This window comes from Panthera tigris, chromosome F2, assembly GCF_018350195.1.
Source record: "Panthera tigris isolate Pti1 chromosome F2, P.tigris_Pti1_mat1.1, whole genome shotgun sequence".
NCBI classification, from domain to species: domain Eukaryota; kingdom Metazoa; phylum Chordata; class Mammalia; order Carnivora; family Felidae; genus Panthera; species Panthera tigris.
Genome location: NC_056676.1, coordinates 72,071,071 through 72,093,775, shown reverse-complemented (window position 1 = coordinate 72,093,775; position 22,705 = coordinate 72,071,071). Strand labels below are relative to the sequence as shown.

At 48.5% G+C, this 22,705-nt stretch overlaps 1 protein-coding gene across 1 annotated transcript in view; it reads left to right on the top strand.

The window, feature by feature from the left end:
• ADCY8 (adenylate cyclase 8) overlaps positions 1-22,705 on the top strand; it is a 221,129-nt gene that overhangs the window by 166,311 nt on the left and 32,113 nt on the right. The window contains exons 10-12 of the mRNA XM_042973080.1: positions 1,783-1,984; positions 4,024-4,113; positions 15,631-15,803. Coding sequence (XP_042829014.1) covers positions 1,783-1,984; positions 4,024-4,113; positions 15,631-15,803 — 465 coding nt within the window. The remainder of the gene's footprint in view (positions 1-1,782; positions 1,985-4,023; positions 4,114-15,630; positions 15,804-22,705) is intronic.

The following is a 22,705-nucleotide window of genomic DNA, read 5'->3' as shown; positions in this document are numbered from 1 at the left end:
CAGACCCAGAGTTCCACAGCCGCCCCCTCTGACTGCCTAACCTTCTGCATATCTCTGGCCAGATGATCCCCAAGCACCAAAAATTCAGCTGGCCCCAAATCAAATTCCTTATCCTTCTCCTCTACCGGCCAGCTTCTCTTCCTGCATTTACCAGTTAAGACGGTAAAAGCATGAGTGCTATCCTTGACGACGCCCCTCTTCCACACGCGCCCTGCACACACATACAAAACGCTGAGACTACCTCCACGTCTTTCCCTGACTCTCCCAGTTATCAGTGCGGCTACCTTATGTCCCTCTCCTGGTAACTCAGGAGTAGGTCCCAACTACTTAAGTAGGTGCCAACTACTTAAGGACCCTAAGTAGGTCCCAACTACTTAAACCTCTGCTAAACACTTTCTCTCCTCTTCGCTCCATCCCCCACTGCCCACCATGGTTGTCCTTCGGATACACAGACCTGACCACGTCCTTCCTGATCAAGCTTCCGGAACGTCCGTGCATGGCCTCCACGTGGAGCTTTCTACACAGCATTTATGAAACCCCTTACACTCCAGCCCAACAGCCTCACCACTACTGAGTCAGTGGAGGTTCTAAACACACTGGTCGCTCTTCTTCTGATGCTCTTCTCGTGCTCTCTACTTCCCCTCCCCCAAACCCTCTCAAGGCCTGAGCCAAATGTCACCTCTTTTGTGAAGCCTCGCGGGATTGCATTTCCTATTTTCTAAATGATGGTTGCTCAAAATCCTTCAGAGATCATAGCATATTATTCAATAGTTCATCGTTTGTATGTCCATATTCCCCTTCAGATGACGATCTCCTAGAGGATGAGGAAGATGTGTCTTGGGTCCCGGTGCCCCATGATGCATGCCACTGTGCCTGGGAAGACGCTTGTCGAATGAATACGTAGATGAAACCACAGAAGCAAAAAAAAGATGACCGCAAATGTGGGAGATCAGTCACTCACCTAAGTGATTAGAATGGCATAGTGGACTTTAAATCCTAGCTCCAACAGTAAACTCGGTGACCCCGGGGAAGTTGCTTTTCTCCGAGCCTTAAATCTTCATCTAAAAGAGAGATCAAAAGACTTCGTAAGTCCATTCCAAGGAGTGGAGATAAGCTAAAGGAGGTGTCCAATAGATAGGGGCTACCAGGGAACAGAGCTTTGGTGAGACCTTGAAGCTCGAGACGGATACTTGGGAGCGATGTTGAAACCTCGGGCAAGGATGAGTTCTCCTTACCTATAGTTCAGTTTGTACCCGGTATGTCCCAAGCAGCACATAGTACGTTCCGTGTGAAACTTGGTAATCACTACCAACCGAGCAGACAGGTGCTGGGTTTCAGTTCATGGCAACAGAGTAGACCAAGAGGGAAAGTGTTTCATAAAGCCCACCCTGAAGGGGAAAGGGCATGTGGGTCCCTCCCACAGCCGGGGTGTTGAGATAAAATTCCAGTAATGTGTTGCCTTGGCAGCAGTCGCATAGTGAGAAAGATGAATGATAAAAGAAGCAAAAAAAAAAAAAAAAAAAAAAAAAAGCAGAAACAATAAATCAAGCCAAATATCCGATGGTCATTCCGAAGTTTCTCACTAAAGGGGATATTCTAGGGACGGATGTAATAAAAATGTCTCCTGCTGATGGTCTTTTTCTTAAACAAACAGAGCCTTAGAGAATTATTGGGTGCCAGGGGCAGGGAAGGGCACTCGTGGATGTGATTACCCGTATTGTCCAGTGAGTGGGGATCAGACAACTGATGCCACATGACCCAACATTCTGGGTTTCCCCGCAGGGTGATGCCAATGGCCATCCAGTTTTCCATCCTGATCATGCTGCACTCGGCTCTGGTCCTCATCACCACGGCAGAAGATTACAAGTGTTTGCCTCTCGTCCTCCGGAAAACTTGCTGTTGGATTAACGAGACCTACTTAGCCCGGAACGTCATCATCTTTGCATCCATCTTGATTAACTTCCTGGGCGCCATCTTGAATATCGTAAGCATTCCAAACCCAGCAACCCTCTGGCTTCTAGTGTGTAGTCAGGAATGAAGAGTTTATGGAGCCTGCAGTTTTGCATTGCCTTCCTTGGGACCACTTACGGTCATGTGCCTGGTCCAGCCCCAAGCTTAGGGACAGAGAACAGAGATGGGACTCCTGTCAGAACTGTGCATTTTACTGGTGGCAAACTGTCTTCTTCCCAGTGGGGGAGGTTATTTGCTCCAAAGGAGCTCAAGCACCCTTCAGTTTCTGTATTGTCAATGGCCAATCATTTATAATCATAAATAAGAGTTACCTTTAATTAAGTACCTACCTGCTATGTGCCATGCACTGAAGGAGAAGCTGTATGCGTTTTTCTTACTTAATCCTCACATGAACCCCGTGAGGTAAGTCTCATTATCCCCACTTTATGGCTGAGGAAACTGAGGCTCAGAGACATGAAATAACTTGCAAATAAGGTCTGTCTGACTCCATGACTCATGCTCATTCTCAAATGCTAAATTGTATCTCTGGGAGTGGGGGGGGGGATGGAAATAAAATAGCTGTCCTTTCTCGAGCACCTACTGTGTGCTGCAGGTAGGTATTACTGTTCCCATGTAATGGATAAGGAAACTGCATTTCGGGAAGGTTGAGACCTTGCCTATGACTTCCTAAGAGTTCATATTGGTTGTGACATATTGAACTCAGATGACTCTCCAGCTGCCATATTTCTCATTGTTTCTAATTTGGTGGTCCATGTTTTAATGATTTCATTTTCTCTCTAGAGTGGTAACATGACAGCGATAGCATTTTCTGTGTATCTACGAACAGTCTGTGTTGTCCGTGACTTAGTGAGTCTAGATTTGGGGAGTGATTTATCCGATTCCAGGTTATGAACTTGGCAGGTTGAGGGGGGCTAGTTGAGGCATCATCTTGTGGCCGAACCCATCACTGGGCCCTTTGGGCCTGAGGGAAGGTCTCCACGTGTTCAGGGACCCAAACTGTGCACTCCCACAACTGTCAGCCTGTGAGTCGGAGGCTTATACTGCTTGAAATTCATTGCCCAGGGTGGCCCGATAGTTACTTAGCGTCTGTGGAGATTCTCAAGTTCTGTGGTTGGCCTCGTAGTAAAGGAGTCTATGGGATAAAGAAAGAGAAAAACCATACTCTAACTAACTCATCATCTCATGAATATTTTATAGATTATTGCAGTTGAAAATGGAAACGCTTAGGACCGTTGATCGTGGCCTGTGGAGGTGTAGCCAGGATCTCGAGTCTTGACGAGTCAGGTGTTTCTGGGGTGCAGGATTTGGAAATAAATCCGGTGGCTGTAGGTCAGGACTCTGTCTCGGCTACCGGGGCCACAGCAATGCAGTAGGAGGTTCAGAGGCTTTGGAGTCAGATAGACGTGCGATCAAATCTCAGCTCTATCACTTACCAGCTTGGGGATCCTGGACAAGTTACTTTACTTCTCAGAGTTTCATGGTTTTCGATCGTAAACTGGGGATAAAAATGGTAGCTACATCACAAGGTGCTTGTGAGGCATTTTTGTCCAACGTGTGTGGCACAGAGGAGGCATTTGGCCAATGGTAGCCATTCTTTCCTGAGCACCACAAAATCTGCAGCAGGTGCCGGCTTAGGGAACGCCCACCGCCCCATGCCAAGAGTCTTTCTGGAAAATGTGCCCCTCAGATCCCTGAAATCCTCCCAGCTTTTGATGAGGGGACCGGCTGCGAGCGTACCTCAGACCTTGCCTCCTGCCGTCTGGCTCTGTTCGGAGCCCCGCAAACACACCTCAATGACCCTACGTGATGGGGCCAGCAGACCTGTCTCAACCCGGCTTCCTGGCTGGCTTGCAAATGCTTTTTCTGAGCCAGGGCCTTCTCTAAAATGAACGAGGAGATCCCAGCTGGCACCTCCATTCTGGAATGACACCGTGACGGCACACAATCCTTGGTTCCCGGCACTCACGCTGACTTTGTTGTTCCTGTGTTGTTGTTTTTTTTGTTTGTTTTGTTTTGTTTTCTTGTTGTTGTTCTTTTTTTTTTAATCCGCAGCTGTGGTGTGATTTTGACAAGTCGATACCCTTGAAGAACCTGACTTTCAATTCCTCAGCTGTGTTTACAGATATCTGCTCCTGCCCAGAGGTATTTATTCTCGAGCTCCCCTTGGCGAGACTTGGCCTAGGAGTCTCCTCCACCAGCTCCACACAAGCAGGGCTGGCTGAAGGGTCTTAGAAAGTGCTCCAGAGACCCGTCTCCTCTTTCTGCCCCCTCCTCCTTCCCCTTCTCTGCCTTTCCTTCTCTCCCCTGCCTCTTCCCTGCTCCCACTTCTGGCCTTTCCCTAGTCTCCCTTCTTCTTCTTCCTCCTTTCTTCCTTCTTCACCTTTATCTCTATCCATTTTCCTCTTCCCCCTTTTTCTCCCCCTCCCCCACTCATTTCCCCTGCTCATCTCAAAATCCTACCACAGAATGTGCTGCTGCTTCTTCCAGCGTAGGCAGGCTGCAGAGTTATGGCTCAGATGGTGTTTGCTGCACTGAAGAAGGGGGGAAGGAAGGAAGGAAGGAAGGAAGGAAGGAAGGAAGGAAGGGGAAGGGAGGGAGGAGGGGAGAGAAGGGGAAAAGGAGGAAGAAAGGGAAGAAGAGAGGAAGGGGAAGGAAGGAAGGAAAGAAGGGGAAGGAAGGGAGGAAAGGAGGGGGAGGGAGGGAGGGGAGGAATAGACAGAATGAAGGAAGGCAGGGACAGAGGGAGGGGAAAAGGAGGAAAGAAGGAAGGGGGAGGGAGAGGAAAAGGAAAGAAGTGGAAGGAAGGAAGGAAAGAAGGGAGGAAGGGAGGAAGGAAGGAAGGGAGGAAGAGACAGAAGGGAGGGAGGGAGGGGAAAAGGAGGGATGAAGGAAAGAAGGAAGGAAGGAAAGGAGGAGAGGAAGAAACGGAAGGAAGGAAGCTAGTAAATCGCAAACACAGGAAACCACCACTAAAGGCAAACTGCAGGACACGGGGTCAGGACATGTCCCAACAGATATCCACCATCATTATGTAAGTCTGACCTTCCCTTGATCACAGAGCCACTGGTCTGGCTCTGGACCTCGGGGATCAAACCTGCAGCATTGGGGCAAAGGACAGTTTTAAGCTGTGTTAGCCACGGCCCAGACCTTTACATTTGGGAACGGAAGCTCTGGGTCAAGAGAGAGGACGGCTGGGATGTCCCGGCAGACCCCGCCCATCCTCACACCCCGAGGACCAGGCAGACTTTAGTTCTGTAAGACCCTGCCAATATCTGGGTGGAGGAAAGGCTCTCTGTCTCAGCTAGGTGTGAGAAATCGGTGTTCGAAACGCTCTGAAAGGGAGAGAAAGCCTCATGCGCCGCACAAGGTGTAGACCGTCTATTTGACGTGCAGCATTAAATGCAGCATGAAATCCTCAAGCTGAAACGGGCACCGGCAGGAGTGCCCTCCGTTTCACAGAGAATGCAACAAGGTCCTGGAGAGTGACTTGCTCCGTGCCACTCCTGCCTGCCTTCCATCCTTCCCCCCCTTCTCTCCTTCCTTCTTCTTTTCTGTCCTCTTCTTAATTCAGTTATCAAGACTTGGGACTGCCGTTCAGACCATACCTGGCTTGTTCTTGACCTCATGCTTCTGGAGCCAGGCTCGGTCCCTAGGGAGGCAGTAGGCATTTCTTAAGGAAGTCCAGGGCAGGATGGGGCTAGCTCTCGTTGGGGGGACCTCTTCCCACCAAGTAGTGACGGGAGCACAGATTTCGTGGACTCTGTGGGATACCAGCTCCCCGAGAACGTCTCGGTTTGGAGGGCAGGAGGGGTGGCCCAAGAGGCAGGAAGTTGGCCGACAGTCAGATGCGTAGAGCCAGGCAAAGCTGGACAGCGCACCCCACTGAGCCCCCCGTACTTTCTGCCAGTGGAATCGGGAATCAGTTCTTACTCTCTCTGAACCTCAGCGTCCTTGTCTGTAGAGTGGGAGAAATAATACCTTCCTCACACGCCTCTGGTGGGAATGTCGTGTTCTCGTGGTGCCTCCGTAGGTGGGTTAGCAGATGCCGAGCTCCCAGCGTGTCATGGGACGCGAGCTATTCTTCTAGGCTTCCGCGTCCCTCTATGACAGTGTCTGCCCTTGGCCCCACACCCAGGCTCCCGCACTCAGGACCATAGCACACGTGGGGTTGCCGGTCCTAAGAAAGTGGCTTTTGGATGGTGTAGCATCACCTCTGGGCCTCAGTTTCCTTATCTACAAAGCGGGGATGAAAGTCGTACCTCCCTCAAGGGTGGTTGTGAGGGGCCAGTGAATTAATTCCTGTAAAGCGTCTAGAGGAACACCAGGCACATAGTATCTGCTCAGTAAACATCAGCCGTGATGTACGTATTATTTCCTGTAGAAGAGGTTTTGAGCCCGCCACCCCAGTATATGTTTACCTGTACGTGACAGTCCCCTCTCGCTGTGCTAATGTGTCGTGTACACTGGGGACCGTATCCAAAAACTAAAAATGTCTAAAAAAAATGAGTTAAAGTAAATGAGCATCTCAGTACTTTCCTCCCACAACCAAAGGATCGTCTTGCTCAGAAGTCAGCAAACTGTGGCCTCTGGCCAAAGACGAACCGCCACCTGTTGCGTAAGTAAAGTTTGATTGGGGCTTAGCCACACCCATTTTACTGATGGCCCCCGGCTGCTTTCATAGTGCAGCTGGCAGAGTTGAGTAGCTGCGACGGCCAAAATATATCCTGTCTGGCCGTTGGCAGACAAAGTTTGCTGACTCCTGGCATCCCCTCAGACGCAGGACACCCACTGGCCCAAAGGACGGGGAGCTGGACTCTTTCCATCACATCTACCACCAACAACCCGATTTGACCAACCGGTTGCCATCTTGGTAGATACATGGCTGTGGTGCTCTACCTAAGGATTTGTCTACCCGACGAGAACGAGACGTACAGACCTGGGAAAAGGCTTAATCCACACGCAGCACCCCCCTCATGGCTCCCCCACGTGTGCGTCCCCAGGCAAATCACTTACTTCACCTCCCTGAGCTTTGGTTTCTTCACCTGACCTCTCTGCCTCACCCCGTGAGAAACAATACTCGGTCCCTCGGTCCCAAAGCGTGTAAGGAACTGGGTGATGTGATGTAAAAATAAGAGGCTGTTGTAATGGATGGTAGTAAGCATCATGCAGCCTTGAACTGGAGTTGGCCGGTTCCTGAAAATGAATGAAGACGCAGTAAATGCCAGCGAAGAAAGCTGCATTCTCAGGATGATTTGAGAAGTAGGCTGGGGGGAGGGACGAGGCACAGGTTTGTAAAAGGAATAGAGTTCCCACAAACGTTGCCTGGGGTTCTTGGCAGGATCCAAGGAAAGACCTGCAATAAAGACCTTTATTGCATACAATAAAGACCCCCTTTATTGTATGCACTGGCACATTTGAATAAAGAGTCGACTATGCAAAAGCAGTCAGAGCTTGCTAACATTTTAAAGGGTTCTAAGGGCCAGTCTTGCTTAGGGGTGGAATTATCCGTGTCTTTGCTCATTAAAATGTCAGCTGTCATGATGAAGGTGAGAGAAGAAAGGGGAGACTGAAAAAGGAAGAGGAGAGGGAGAAAAAAACCAGGAGTCAAAAAAGAGGAAGAGAGGGGCCCCTGGGTGGCTCAGTCAGTCAAGCGTCCGACTTCGGATCCGGTCATGATCTCGCGGTCTGTGAGTTCGAGCCCCGTGTCAGGCTCTGTGCTGACAGCTCAGAGCCTGGAGCCTGCTTCGGATTCTGGGTCTCCCTCTCTCTCCCCCGCCCCCACCCTGCCCCCCGCTCATGCTCTGCCTCTCTCTCTGTCAAAAATAAACATTAAAAAAAATTTTTTTTAAAAAGAGGAAGAGAAACGATCAAAAGAAAAGGGAATCCGTGAACAAGCAAAGAAGCAGATTTTTTAAATTCCAAAAGTGGCTATAAAAACTAGTGCCTTCATTTCTCTGGTCAATTCCGCGGGTAGGAGTCGGAACCCCAAGTGGTTTCGGAGGGAACTTTGTTGAGTGTGGTCTAAAATTCCCCAGCTGCTGTTCAGGATGAAATTAGGTTTTCCCACGCTTTTGCAGTGGTAGGGCCCCCAAAACATCCGAACGAAGAATGAATGTTAGATGGCTTCACTATAACTTCAGGACTCTTTCTAAGTTGAACAGGGGGGATGTTCTACAAGCCCGTTTTGTTTCTGCCCTGAGCCAGTTTTGTATTATGCCTAAATCCGTAAAGGAGATTTTTTTTTTCCCAAATGATAATCAATTTTTAGACCTGCCTTTCCCCACAAAGAGCCAAAAAGCCATAAAAAGCACAGCGTGATCCAGAAACCAACCAGCCCCAGTTCACCAAAGCTTAGATTTCAGATCTTCAAGGGCAGTAACGGAACATGGGAAACAGAACAGGTGAGGACGCCAGAGGCTGCGTGGTGACCTCAGATGAGCGAGGACTCTTCTGACATTGACTTGCCGTGTGGCCTTGGACAAGTCACATAGGTTCTCTGAGCTTTCGTTTTCTCAACTGTATAAGGAGATTATTGATGATACCTATGCCATGAGATTGTTTGGGTGACAGATAGAGCAAACACACAGAAAATACTCGACCTCATGAACAGTGAGATCATGACCGGAGCTGAGATCAAGAGTCAGACGCTTAACTGACTGAGCCACCCAGACGCCCCAAAACACTCATTAAATGCTAGTTTCTTTCTTTCTTGACGTCTTTGGTAACTCGGGGAAAACAGAGCCTGCCCAAGTGGCAGTTAAGGGCCATAACATATTTTTTTAAATGCACAAGGCTTTGTGCTCCAAACATGAGATCATCTACATGGTTATGCGCCCGATGTGTGACTAAACACTTGAACAGGCCATCTTCTCATAGCCTGCTTCCCTTTCATAATGCTGCTCTTCTGGCCTCACCCCCTGGGTACAAGATGGTGACCACCTTGTGTGGCACCGTTCTCAGGGAGCCAGATCCTTCCAGACCCTGCGCTTGCTGCCCACGCCCAGGGAGGGGCCTTGGAGGGCACACACTTTATTCCAACAATCCCACCATGTTCCTCCCTGCCTGTTGTTCTCAGCTGACCGCATACACTTCCTAGATGTATGTTTAACAATGTCAAATTGCCGTCCTTTGGGAGCACATTTAATTTCTGGAAGTCACTGAGATGGGTGATCCGGCGAGACGTCGCCGTTTAGGAATCAGAACACAGAGAGAGACTGCGTTCTTGATGTTTTTCAAAAATGGGTTGTGATGGTCATTTACAAGGGTCTCGGCTCGGTCCTCAAAGAAGCAGAGACAAGACAAGCATGTAGCATCATCCTGTATTTCCAAAAATATTTTCTAGTAGTGCCTTTCCATAAGAAATAGCTACTGTGCCTGCTCTGTGATTAGAGTTTGCCTCATAGCTTTCCTGGGATAGTCATTATTTGTAGGCATCATTAATATAGACGTGCCTTTCCAGGAAAGATTTCAAGGTGAAAGTATTGACTGAGAATGTAGATGCTTCTAGGAAATTTCTAGAAGAGTCCATCTGCCCTCAACACAAGTCAGTCATAAACGTTGCATCTCCTTGTGGTATTTCTTTGACATACCTAAGCTAATCACTGTAATGAACTAGACAACACTTAACCTTTCTTCCCCCCGTATGGGGGGAGAAAAAGGTCAACCATGGAAATCGGGATCTAGAATAAGCCAAAGCACAGGAAGATTGTACCAGAGCACCCAACATACACAAAACGCCCCTTTCCTCTGCCACACACAACCCAGTAAACGGCGGGGAACATCGGGTTGGTTATATCCCCACCCACGCTCGTGGTGACCCCAGGTTCCTAACACCGTCACTGTTCGATGGTGGGGAGGGGAGGCTCGGGACGAAACAGAGCAGCCTCCAGCCTTGGCCTCCGTGCCCTTCACTCTGCTGCTTGTACGAAGAGTTAGAGTTGAGAATCCGGTTTTGCGTGAATCGGAAAGTCTGGATTCTTTCTTTGAACGGCAGTGACTTCTGAAAATGGTCCGCCGGCTATCTGCCCCTCTTGTTCTGAGTTCCTAATGCCACAGCAACCAAATGGACGCAGCCCAGCTTGGGTGACTTCCGTGGGTCGGTGTTCAAGGCCTCCTTCACGTTCTCGCTGTGTGATAGTCTTCCCCCCCCTCTTCTAGGAGGACAATACACACCCGTTGCTGAGGTCATTTATGATACTTTATGACAACGTCCTGGCGTTAGCATGGTGTCTTCCAGCCTGCCACAATTCTTGGTGGCTTGTAGGTCCTCATTCTGCAAGTGTAGAGGAACGAGCGCAGAGCAACGAGTTGCCAGCATTTAGCTGGCAAAATGCTTGTTTCCCGCAAACTTCATCAGATTTTGCTTCCCTTGACCCTTGGCCATGATGTAGGACTCCGATTTTTTTCCGCATACACTTGGAAGGAATTTGTAATTTGTAATTTCCCAAGTCCGTGTATTATCTGAAAGAAGAAAGTCTCAATTACTCAGAAGCAGGCATTCATAAAGGACCTTACACAGCATTCATGCCCGCCCAGCGAGTGGCCGGTTATAATTATTATTTCCACCTTCTACCAACTTACCCCTGATGTATAGGCATCTGCACCCCCACCTGAGCCCCGCCCCCTGCCCCTCTTACCTAGTGTTCGTCTAACATCAGGACCCAGGCTGCCTCACATCTGCACATGCTCCTGGTTTGTCTCTCTTCTCCTACCCATGTTTCAGCCTCACTATCAAAATGCCTCTGATCTGTATTTCCTAACTTGGGGACCAGTGCCTAGTGCCCACTGCAGCAATCTTTTTATTTTCCTGGTCAAAACTGATGTGTCATTATTGGGTCTCTTTTCCCCTTAGAGTGCACAGCTTGTGTGTTTTCTTTATCAGAGGTCGCTGGAAACTGGCCCATCCCTAACACTACTCATGCAAATCCTGGTGTTATTATTTTTCATCATTAAAACCTAGGAAGAAGCAGGGCCACCCGGGTGGCTCAGTCAGTTGGGGGTCTCTGGCTCTTGTTTTTGCTCAGGTCATGATGTCACAGTTTGTGGGATCGAGACCCACATCTGGCTTATGTGCTACCAGCATGGAGCCTGCTGAGGATTCTTTCTCTCCCTCTCTCTGCCCCTCCCGTGCTCCTGCTCGCTCTCTCTCTCTCTCTCTCTCTCTCAAAAAAAAATAATAAATAAATAAGCTTAAAAAAAACTAGGAAGAAGCAGAGAACCCCATGACTATATTGGGATACAGACTTCTTGGGAATACAAGGACTCACTGCAAAACAGTGCATTCGACCCATTGCCTCATTTGATATTGGATGTTATGATCAAATTAAAGGACTAGATGGAAATAATCCACTCCAAAGCCATGTCCTATCTGTGTCCATATTTTGCATTGCTGTGATTATAGCGCATACAAAATTTTACGTCCTGCTTTCCACAGTTATTTGGAAGACATTTTTCTATATCTTGCCTTTGAAATGTTCCTCTGAAAATCTTTGTCTATCGAGATTATTTTTAATGCTTATTTTCACTTTTGACAGAGAGAGAGAGAAAGTGTGCATGCTTTTGAGCAAGGGAGGGGCAGAGAGAGATGGGACAGAGGATCCAAAGCAGGCTCTGTGCTGATAGCAAAGACCCCGATGTGGGGCTCAAACTCACGAACCACAAGATCATGACCTGAGCCAAAGTCCGCTGCTCAACCGACTGAGCCACCCAGGCGCCCCATCTATGGATATTTTTGTTCTTTGGGTTCTGTGCTTTTACACTCCTGTCTCCTCGTTGTTCTCTGACACCCCCAACAATCCCTAATCAATGTTCTCAATTTCTCTTCCTCCACAGCCCCTCAAATATGGGAATCTCTACATTTTAGTCTCTGTGTCTTCTGTCTTTCCTTTTCATGTTCTGCTTGGGTGGTCTCCACAGCTGTGGGGTCAGCTGAACGATGTCAGCTGCACGTCTCCAGCCCCATCTGTCTTCCGAACCCCAGCCTCACACCTGCGGTGGCCACGAGCTGTCTTTACTGAACCACCCTCGATACCTAAAGCTTGAGAAGCCTAAAACTGAACGCATTCCCTTTCCCCATCCCTCATTCTGTAGTTGTTTTTTTTTTTCTCTTAGTTAATAGACTAATCCCTCCTGGAATGCTTAGCACCAGTTCCGACTCCCCTCTCTCCTCACCTTCACATGAAGCTAGACACAGCTCTTGCTTCGTCTGTTGGGTAGGTCCCTAAACTTGTCTTTAAACCTTCAGCCTTTGGGGCACCTGGGTGGCTCAGTCGGTTAAGCGTCCGACTTCGGCTCAGGTCATGATCTCACGGCTTGTGAGTCTGAGCCCCTCGTCGGGCTCTGGGCTGACAGCTCGGAGCCTGGAATCTGCTTCAGATTCTGGGTCTCCCTCTCTCTCTGCCTCTCCCCAACTTGTGCTCCCTCTATGTCTCTCAAAAAATAAGTAAATGTAAAAAAAAAAAAAAATTTCTTTTAAACCTTCAGCTTTTCTCCATTCATTACATTCCATCCTGTACTTACCCACATCACAGTTTTTTCCTAGATCTACTGAATCCATCGCAAACCTGAAACCCATCCGTGGTTCCTTGTGGACTGCAGACTATAGGGCAGACTTCTCAGCGGTCCACATGAGAGTTTTTGCAATGTGGCTTTGCCAACGGTCTCTGCCCTGCCCCACCTATGAACCCTTTATGTTACTCGGGTCCCCTGTGGGGGGCATTCTAAAGACTATGGGGCTTCTGAGTTCCTGGAGTGACTTAAAGAGCACAGAGACTATCATTTGACAGAAACTGAGTAACTGTGTTAGGTCCGGCATCTTCCCACGTTATTGGAAACAGGAAATTTATGGGTCCAGACCCAGCTGAAAGAGAGATTTTCACGAAGTCCTAATACTTCGGTAGCTTCCTGTTCCTCTCCATTTCCTGGTCCCACTCCCACTATTCATTCAAGCTACGAAAGAGACAGAGGAGAAGCTCCTGATGTTATTTATCCAGGGGCCTCTTTCCTTTGATGATCCTGCGGTTTACAGCATCACCATGAGGTTCAGCTTTATACTTTAGGGCGGAAAGTTCCCTAAACTGTGCAAGGCAGTGAGCAGGGTGGTTTGTTTCGGTGGACTGGGGGGAGGTGGTAGAACTGGAGAGAGAGCACTAACCCGGTTGGTTGAGACCACAAAAAGAAAGATCCATCAACCCTTCGTGCAGATATGGGACTGTATTTAACTCTGATAATTTCAGACGTCTTGGCAGAGAAAGGAGGCGGGCAATTCATTTGAAATTGATCTGCCTGCCTATGTTCCTGGCTCCCCTTATGATTTATTATGCGACTTTTTGACATACCCCAGGAGTTCTATAGATTTGGCCTTTGGCACTCCTGAGTTCACGTCATTCTATCTTCATAGAATGTTCTTCCCTTTCCATTTTCCATCGTGTGAATCCTATCCATCCTTCAGATCCAGTTCAGATCTGCCTGCCCCACAAATCCTTCTCCAAACGTGTATGCCTTCTGCCCCTGTGCTCCATCACACGTGATCACGTTGCTGGCAGAGCACTTTCCATGGCACATTGTCACCGGTGTCTCCACATCAGCCTCACATCTTAGACCACAAGATGTGGTCCAGGCCATCTCTCACTCACCTTGGAATCCCCAGCGCCCAGCGCCCATGCCCTGATTGCAATAGCCACTCCATAAATCCTCATTACGCTTTTTTAACTTGACTGTTGTGCCCTCATAAAGTTTTTCTCAAGGGCACAGTCATTTTGACAGCTTTGATTTAATACATGATTCATAATTTGCACTGCTAAAACTGTGCACAGCTCTTCATCATGATGCAGGTAATGATGAAACAGGATGCCTCGGGCCCATTCATCTTTCCATTATTTGGTAAATTGATGGCATGGAGACATCAAGATGAGTTACCCGAAAATCTTGCCAAGGGAAGATCTTAGAGAGGGGAGGAAAACACATCATCCATTTGAGACAAGGACACAACTGGCTTTACTAAGAAAGACAAAAGCGAAGGCCGCCCCAGACATGGGGATCTGTCAGAACACTGCCTTATTTATTCCTGAGTCTACCCCATGCATCATAATAGCACGGGGCCTTTGCCCTCAGTGGGGTCTCGCTTGATATCACTGTTGACTGTGTACATTAATGGGTCAGTTTGGCTTAGGAACTCAATCAACCTGTTCTGTAGTTATTCGGAGATTCTAGAAATTCTTGCTGGTCTCCTCTGCCCATACAGTAGTGGTCTCTGTCTATAACAGGAGAGAGGAGACCTCCACTTGCTACACAGAGCCATGCATAACAGGGCTAGAATGGATTTTGAGGAATTCTCAAGCTCCGTGTGTCCACTGGAGTCACGGGGACGTGCACAGATGCATCTGGGTGTCCTGGGTGCCATTTGCCAGTTGTGAGAATTCGAGCGATTTACGTGAGCTCTCTGAGCTTCAGTCTCTTCACCTGCGAAATGGGAATTACGATGCCCATCCTGGCCAGTTACGTTGAAAATTGCAAGAGAAAAAGTGTGGAAAGATCCAAGTACAGCCATCAAGTGGCCCTTGATGATGCCGGTTTTATTCTTTTTTCCCACTGGATAGTCAGAATCTGAACCTGTTCATCCAAAATGATACAATGAGCTGCTTCTGTAAGGGAAATAGGCTTCCGGGGAGTGTCTTCCGGAAGGCTGAAATCTTCCTGGGCAGACTGACCCGTGGGGGCCACTCAGTGTTCTAGCTTGAGTGGTGCCAGACTGGCCCTTTAAACAGCTACTTGTAACATAAGGAGATAGACCTTATCCTGGGTGTGGGGCGGGGGGCGGGGGGGTGCTGTGGAGGAACGAGACCGTTTCCAGGGCACCTGGAGATGTGCACCAAGGCTTCTCAGGGGCAAGGACACCTGAGCTCACACTTGTCAGAGAAGCGAGGCTAAGTCACGGGAATGAGCTTTGAGCTAGAAGTTGTGGGGTGCAAAGCGGGGGCCCAGGAGGGTCCAGAAACAGCTGTGGGAGTTGCAAGGAGACTGTGAGGCTGAAGCCTACGTTGGGTTTGGAAAGTGAAGGGAGATCTGATGCGTCATGGCCTTGTGAGCTTCCCACTCAGCAAGGAGAACACCATTTGAGGGAATGGTGGGCCAGGGAAGGCCTTCAAGGCGAGGAGTGGGGTGATGAGGCGTGTGTTAGAGATTCTGGAGAGAGAAAGCCAGCGTGTGTTCAGTGAGGGTCGAGGCCCGCGAGGAGACAGAGCTGCCGAAACCGTTCCAGAACCAGAACGGAAAGAGCTCAGAAGGGGAGACTGCATGGATGTGAGCTCTATGAAGGGAGTGGAGTCTGTAGACTGGGGGTGGCCCGGCTGTGGAACATGGGGGGTGGGGGGGGAGAAAGGCAGCAGAGAAGAGACCGAGCGTTCTGGCCTAGGGCTGGTGTAAATGGTCCCCAAACACCACGGAACAGAGGCTTGGGAGGTGGTGGTAAGGCACTGATGAGTTCTCTTGGAGGCTTGTTGAACAGGAGGGCAGCCTGAGGTCTCCAACTGGAGGTGCTCAGCGGCCATCTGTATCAGGAGACACCCCCCACCCCCCCCACCACCCCGAGACCCATGCCGAGGAGAGCGAGCCTCCCACATTCCTGTTGAGTCTGACCACCTCCCCTCTCTCTCTTCCCAGTACTTCGTCTTCACTGGGGTGTTGGCCATGGTGACCTGTGCGGTTTTCCTCCGCCTGAACTCTGTCCTGAAGCTGGCCGTGCTGCTGATTATGATTGCCATCTACGCGCTGCTGACTGAGACCGTCTACGCGGGCCTCTTCCTGCGCTATGACAACCTAAACCACAGCGGAGAGTAAGTGCCCGCCGTTGCGTGCTCAAAAAGTGCTCAGACTCCCAGTGGGAAAGGGAGCCGTTGGGAAAGTGATTGAGATGGAGACACCAAAACCTGGGGACTGTTGGACGTTGACTTCTGTTTCTCAGCTCAGGCACTCGCTAGCCTACCAGTCTAAGCAACATCCCCAGTTCCAATCCTGAACATCAGCTTTATAGACTGGACTGAACAGTAACTAAATAGGAGCTCCGGTCTCCTCCACACCCAATAATATGCGATTCCTTCCAGTGTCACAGCTCCGAGACGTACAGGATCTGATTATAATTTGGCTGGGGCAGTATTAACAATAGCAGACATTGTGCGTCGGGCACTTACTATGCTCCTTGCACTGTATTGTTTTTGAAATACAAAAAAGTACCAAAAAAGAGGGGCGCCTCGGTGGCTCAGTAGATTGAGCACCTGACTTCAGCTCAGGTCATGATCTCACAGCTCGTGATTTCGAGCCTCGCGTCAAGCTCTGTGCTGACAGCTTGGAGCCTGGAGCCTGCTTCCAATTCTGTATCTCCCTCTCTCTCTCTGCACCACCCCCCCCAAAAATAAATAAACATTAAAAAAAATGTCTCAGCCTAGATTTCTTAGAACAGAGCCTGAGACAAGGCTGAAGGGCTGGTACACCCCCAGGTCAGTGAAAATAAGAAGAGGGCAGGAGGCAAATGCAAGCTGACGAGGTATTCTATGGCCACGTGGACTGTGAAGAGATTGAGGAGAGACACTCAGCTGGAATGTCTCTGGATGGGCAGTGAGGTGGGGGGGGAAAGGCAGCTCAGGGCGAAGAAAGGGAGAGGAATTTCTCCATCGGCTCCAGCCCTTTCCTGGCTCTCGTGAGTCGCAGCTCATTCTCTGGATGAACTTCCTGGTGACAGCCAGTGGCCCCTCACTCAGACTCTGCACCTGCAGTGTGGAGCTTTATCTGAGCTGGAAGTGGCAGAGACCACTCTCCCCTGGTGTGGGAGGCACCGGGCTAACTGAGCCCACAAGGGGCCAACCCAATGAGAAAAAGATGAGGCCAAGATCACCCCCAAAAAAACCTCAGAAAATGTGCATGATCCTAATAAGGTGAACGTCTATGAACCAACCCCTGCATAAACAGTGTTAATAACGAGTCGTAGTTACTTCTGCACTCTTAAAAGGGTAAAGTATTTAAGCTATTTTGCTGAAGTTCTCTTCCCCGGCATTCCTCTCCTCTCTTTCTCGTACGTGCCAATTTCTAATGCACTTAATGTGTACCCTTCCCATCTGTGATTTTTTGTGGTTGTTGTTGTTTTGTTTCATTTCTTTTGAGGTAGGGGTGGGGCAGAGAAAGGGAGAGAGAAAGAGAGAGAGAGAATGCCAAGCAGACTCCACACTCAGTGCAGAGCCTGACGCGGGGCTTGATCTCACAACCCTCAGATCATGACCTGAACCAACATCAGGAGTCAGATGCTTGACCGACTGAGCCCCCCAGGCGCCCCCCAGGTTTTCTAAATATATATTTAGTTATGTGTGTATTATAAATTACTTCTAAAATTATTTTGTTGTCACGCAGTATTGTATTTTTTAGTTACGTGTGGGTTGATGTCTACAGATGTAATTCTGTTGACAGCTTTCACAATCTCCGCAGCTGTAATATGTTCCTATTATATAATACAAACGTACCAAAATATATTTATCCTTTGATCTATTAATAGACTTTCAGGCTGTTAGCAGTTTTCCCTACTTAAAAAAACGCTTCAGTGACCATTATCGAAGACCTCTCCTGGAACTTCTATTCGAAAGTAAACTCGCTGCATTGTAGGGCATCCGCATTTCCCACTTTTACGATATTGCGAAATTTGCTCTCCAACGTGCTTAAAACAGTTTCCCTCTCACAAGCCGCGGTCCCGTTGCTTCTGGTTGCCACCCACACTGTCGTTAGACTTTTAAAATTCTTGTTGCATTTATGGGTGTCTCATTATTTTCATTAGTTCCTTGATCATGACTAAGTGTGTGCATTTTATATGTTTGCTTATTCACCATTTGGATTTCCTTTTCGGTGAATTGTCAGATCATATCCTTTGCCTGCTTTACGTGTTAGGCTGTTTGCCTTTTTCTTACGGGATTCGCAGAGGGTCTTTGTGAACTCTAGACGCTAATTTGTGCCTGCTGCACACATGCATCAGACGCTGTATGTATATTTGATCCCCATGGCAACCGTCTGAAGAACTCAGGCTTGGGGAGGTTAAACAGTTATCCTGGGCACGTGGCCGGTAAGGAACAGACCCAGATTCAAACTTGAGTCTTCCTGGCTCCAAAGTCCACCTTCGTCAATACCGCGTAAACTTCTTTTAAGTCAAGCTGAAGAAACTCCCACCGGATGCCCAGGGTTCAAAGACCATCAGAATAGTTCCAAATTAGGTAACGTGGTTAGGGGCGACCGGTGTCCTGCGGCCAAACAGAGGGTAAAGACATGTGGGAACAAAATAAGCCACGTTTGTGGTAAAAATAAAATTAAACCAGCTACAACTTAGCCATTCAAAGGGGAGCACAGCTTCTTTTTTTAATTTTTTTTTATGTCTTTATTTATTTATTTATTTATTTATTTTTGAGAGAGAGAAACACAGTACAAGCAGGGGGAGGGGCAGAGAGAGAGAGAGAGGGAGACACAGAGTCCGAAGCGGGCTCCAGGCTCCGAGCTGTCGGCACAGAGCCCGACGCGGGGCTCCAACCCAGGAACCGTGAGATCGTGACCCGAGCTGAAATCAAGATTTGGACACCCCACCGACTGAGCCACCCAGGCGCCCCTGATCTGAGGTCTTCAGCAAAAACTTGTAGTGAAATTGTTAAGTAGGGTTGTGAACGTAAACGTAATCCCAGGCTCACGGCTGCCAGCGTCCGAGTGTTTTTCTCAGCTTCTTCCTGCGCCAAGGTCGGTTATCGGCTAGGATTGTATTGACTCCCACTTTGCTTTCAAAGGAACTAAACTAATGAGGAGCGGGAAGCTGCTCGTTCAGGCTTCTCTCTCCACTACGGTGGAAGTCAGCAGTTCATTAGATGCCACTGTGTATCTCTTTGTCACCCACAGCCTGCTCATGATGGTTCGGGGGCATTCTGCGGGTTGCTCCTGGGGGTCAGGTGCCCCGGTCACGAGAAGTGCAGAAAACCTTACACCGGGTGGCTGGGCAGCGTCTCCAGAGAGATGGTCCCACATACTTCAGACGGGCATCTCCCCATCTGCACAACTCCTTGTCTCAGTGGATGACGCTGAGCCCAAAACAAGAGAGGCACCCTCTCCCCCAATATCTTATCAATCCCTGGGGACTCCCGTTCGTCAGCAGCCCTTGCAGAGAAGTACTCTATCATAACACGCGTGAGTACAAGTTTCGGGGTTAAAGGACTTAGGTTCAGACCCCAGCTGTGCCATCAACCAGCTGTGGGATCCCAAGGGAATTCGTGAAAAGTGACCATCTCTCTCAGCCCGGCTTTTCTCATCTGTAACGTGGGGGCAATAACCACTGGTCCAGAGTAGAAGGGTCAGAGAGATCAAATGTGATCATGGAAACTTGGCACAAGGCCTGGCATAGAACAAGCACTTGATGAGTACTAGCAATTAGTGTCCCACCTGCCCCCTCCACGCTGCAAACGCTACAGTTCTAGAAAGGTCGTTACTCTCATTGCTGCGATCGCCTAACTGATCTCCCGGCCTCCACTCTCAGTCCACCCCTCTGAAGGCCACCAGAGCCATCTGGTGAACTCATTATCCTTCTTAAAACCCTTAAGGGGCTCCTTATTGCCTCTACGAAGCTAAAAGTTCAACCTGTTTCTCAAGGACTCCACCCGCCATCCTGGTCTGGCCCCCATGACTCCTCTAGGCTTTTCCTTCTGTAGGTCCAGAGGCCACAGCGTACCCATCCTGTGTTCTAGCCATAGGAAACCAGGCTGGTTACCCGCCCAGGGGGCTTCTGCCGGACGCGAACATCTCCTTATTCCCAGCCCATCCCTCTCAAGGTCCAGCCCAAGGGCAGTAATGCCCCCTCTGAGCGTTCCTCGCTTTTAACCTGTGCGCCTAACCTCTCATTGCACTTCTCCCTCGGTGTTGCCATCATTACTTTTCACGTCCTCCTCTTCCATTAGAGTAGGAGCATTTGAGGGCAAGGACCATTACTCATGCTTATATTTTGGCACTTAGTGAGGTTATCTGGCAGTGGGTGTCCAGTTAAAGACTTGTTGGGTGAAACATTAAATACACGAGGGACTGAAAGGAACGTTAGCTCCTTTGGAATCATATTGTACCACTGAGTCACCGTAAGCCAAGCGTCTGCTCTCCACAACCCTGTGATGTTTGCTCACCATCACCCTTAAACCAAGCGTTCCCCATCCAGTAAGCACTTCTGTGTCCCACCTCTTCTAGGCCCTGCAGATTCACAGACGAATAAGACATTGTTTCTATCTTCAAGGAGCTTAGGGGCAAGAAAGTACAAGAAAGTGCATATAGGAGGGCACAGTGGCTCCTGAGACAGCATGACTAAGGTGTGGATTGACAGCCGGGCTTCCCCACGCACCAGATCAGTGAACTAGACTGAATCGTTTAACACCTGAGCCTCGGTTTCTTCTTTACTGGAAGGGGGATAATGGTACTTAATTGTTGATGTGACAAAGGGCGAGCAACAGGTATGTAGAGTGCTATCAGAGGCGTGGCACAAAATCAGCACGTAGCCGATGCAGCCACTAGTCTGGGGACAGAATAAAGCATCAGTTCCAACTGATGGTGTATTTTGAGTTTCAAAAGGGGGAAATGGGAACTCATAGCTAAACCAAAACTTTGGCCTCAGGTACGTAATCGCTAAAGCTCTGAACTTGGTGCTTGAGATGTGACCGCGCATCTTGACTCTAATAGAAATCAGCTGTGCGAACTTGGACACGTAGCTTCTCCCTGGGCTTCAACCTTAGATCTATAAAATGAGAGCCACCCGAGGGATGTTACATCACATAATATGAAATAGAATGGACCCACTCAGCTCACGTGGTAAAGTATGTAATTACATGGAATTAGTTTCATTATATACACTAAGTGCCAAAGTAGGTTACAAAAATCGTACGAACCATACAGTCCTAAATTTGCAAACATGTTTTTGCATGGAGCGACATTTAGTTGGCTCCAAGGTATTAACCGTTGTTTTCTCTGGGTGGTAGGCTTCAGGACTACCTTTATTTTCTTATTTGTAATTTGCATTAGCTTCCAAATTGACTACAACTAGTATAAATGCCTCTGTAATAAGTAACCCTCAAACTAAATACTCATTTTTATGAGACATCAGATAAGATGATCTCTAAAGACTGTTCTAGCCCTGGAGAATTACATTATTCTACATGTGTTTTCACTTAATTATGCCTCTTTCTGTTAGCATAGGAAGATAATAGTATTAATACCGTGATTTTATTAGTATAAATGAATTAGTTCAAACGCCCTTGGTTTCTCTGCCACCCAATACCAAGCAGAGTATTATAATTTCATACAAATGTTGGTCATTTGGCTCTCTTGGAAGTTCTTCAAAGAATCACAAGAACTACAAAAAATTCCTTCTAGCTTTACGGTTTGTTAATTGTTCAATGTTTATTCATTTTTGAGAGAGAGACAGAGACAGAGTGGGAGTGGGAGAGGGGCAGAGTGAGAGGGAGACACAGAATCCGAAGCGGGCTCCAGGCTCCGAGCTGTCAGCACAGAGCCCGACGCGGAGCTTGAACCCACAAGCCGTGAGATCGTGACCTGAGCTGAAGTCAGACGCTTAACCGACTGAGCCACCCAGGCACCCCTACTTCTAAATTTAAATGATGGTTCTTTTTGGATGTTGCTTGGCCTGGCTGACTTTCTCTGAACATTTTGCCGTCTTTACTCAGACTGTAATTCTTCAGTCTGAAATACATCTTAAAGACTAAGAAACCATTCATAATCATTTTCTCTTTGCTTCTGAATTCAATCTAGTCATCTATTTTTCGCCAACCACTGCTTTCAAGAGGCATTTGTGTTTTCTCTTGGAAGCAGGTTGTTAGTGATAAATTGCAGGCCTTACAAAAGGCTTCCACATGACCAAGAAAAGGATGTCAGAAATGCTCGTCAGAGCAAAAGTTGGAGTTAAACACAGGATGTCTCCCATTCAGACTCAGCCTCGCAGCTATTAAACCACCTAGCTGAACAAGATCGATGTCCCATACCTAGACAACCCGTCCCATCTTTTCCTCCTCAAGTCTTATCATCCTGTAAGACCCAGCTCTTGAATTCCCAGAACATCCATGCTGAGTTACTTTCACTTCCCATGGATTCCCATGGCAACAAGGCTGTATTTTGACAATGGAGTATATTGTGTTATGAACGTACTCTCTGTTTGGTCCTTTCCTTTACTGGACCGTCTTGAGGGCAAAAACAATGTGCCGTCTTCATTTTCCGTATCCCGGCGTGTGCCTGGCACGCGTTGGGGCTCAATAATTATGTGCTTCACTGGGGCTGTAGGGAAGAGACATGATAATGAGTACCATCTATTTTTAGCATATTATCTCTAAGGAAAAGCAGATAGAACTAGGAATCCATGAATCTGAATCTTGTTCCAGCCCACAGACGTCCTGGTCCCCTGGGTCCCCGTATGGACAACCGCCCCCCCCCCAACCCCCGCCCCGGAGAAAGAACAGTTCTGTTCCTGAGTTCTTGTTCTATATGAAGAGTTGTATCAGCTGGGAGGGTGTTTTACATAAAGCTAGATGAGAAACTGGTCTTGGGAGCTGAGCTCTTGTCTCCATTTCTTGAGCCCAATGCTACCCTGCTCACCTCCAGGGAGGATAGAAAAGAAAAGGGAAGGCCGGAGACTTCCCAGATGGGGCCATATCAGTGTTCACTCTATCCCTCCATCTAAACG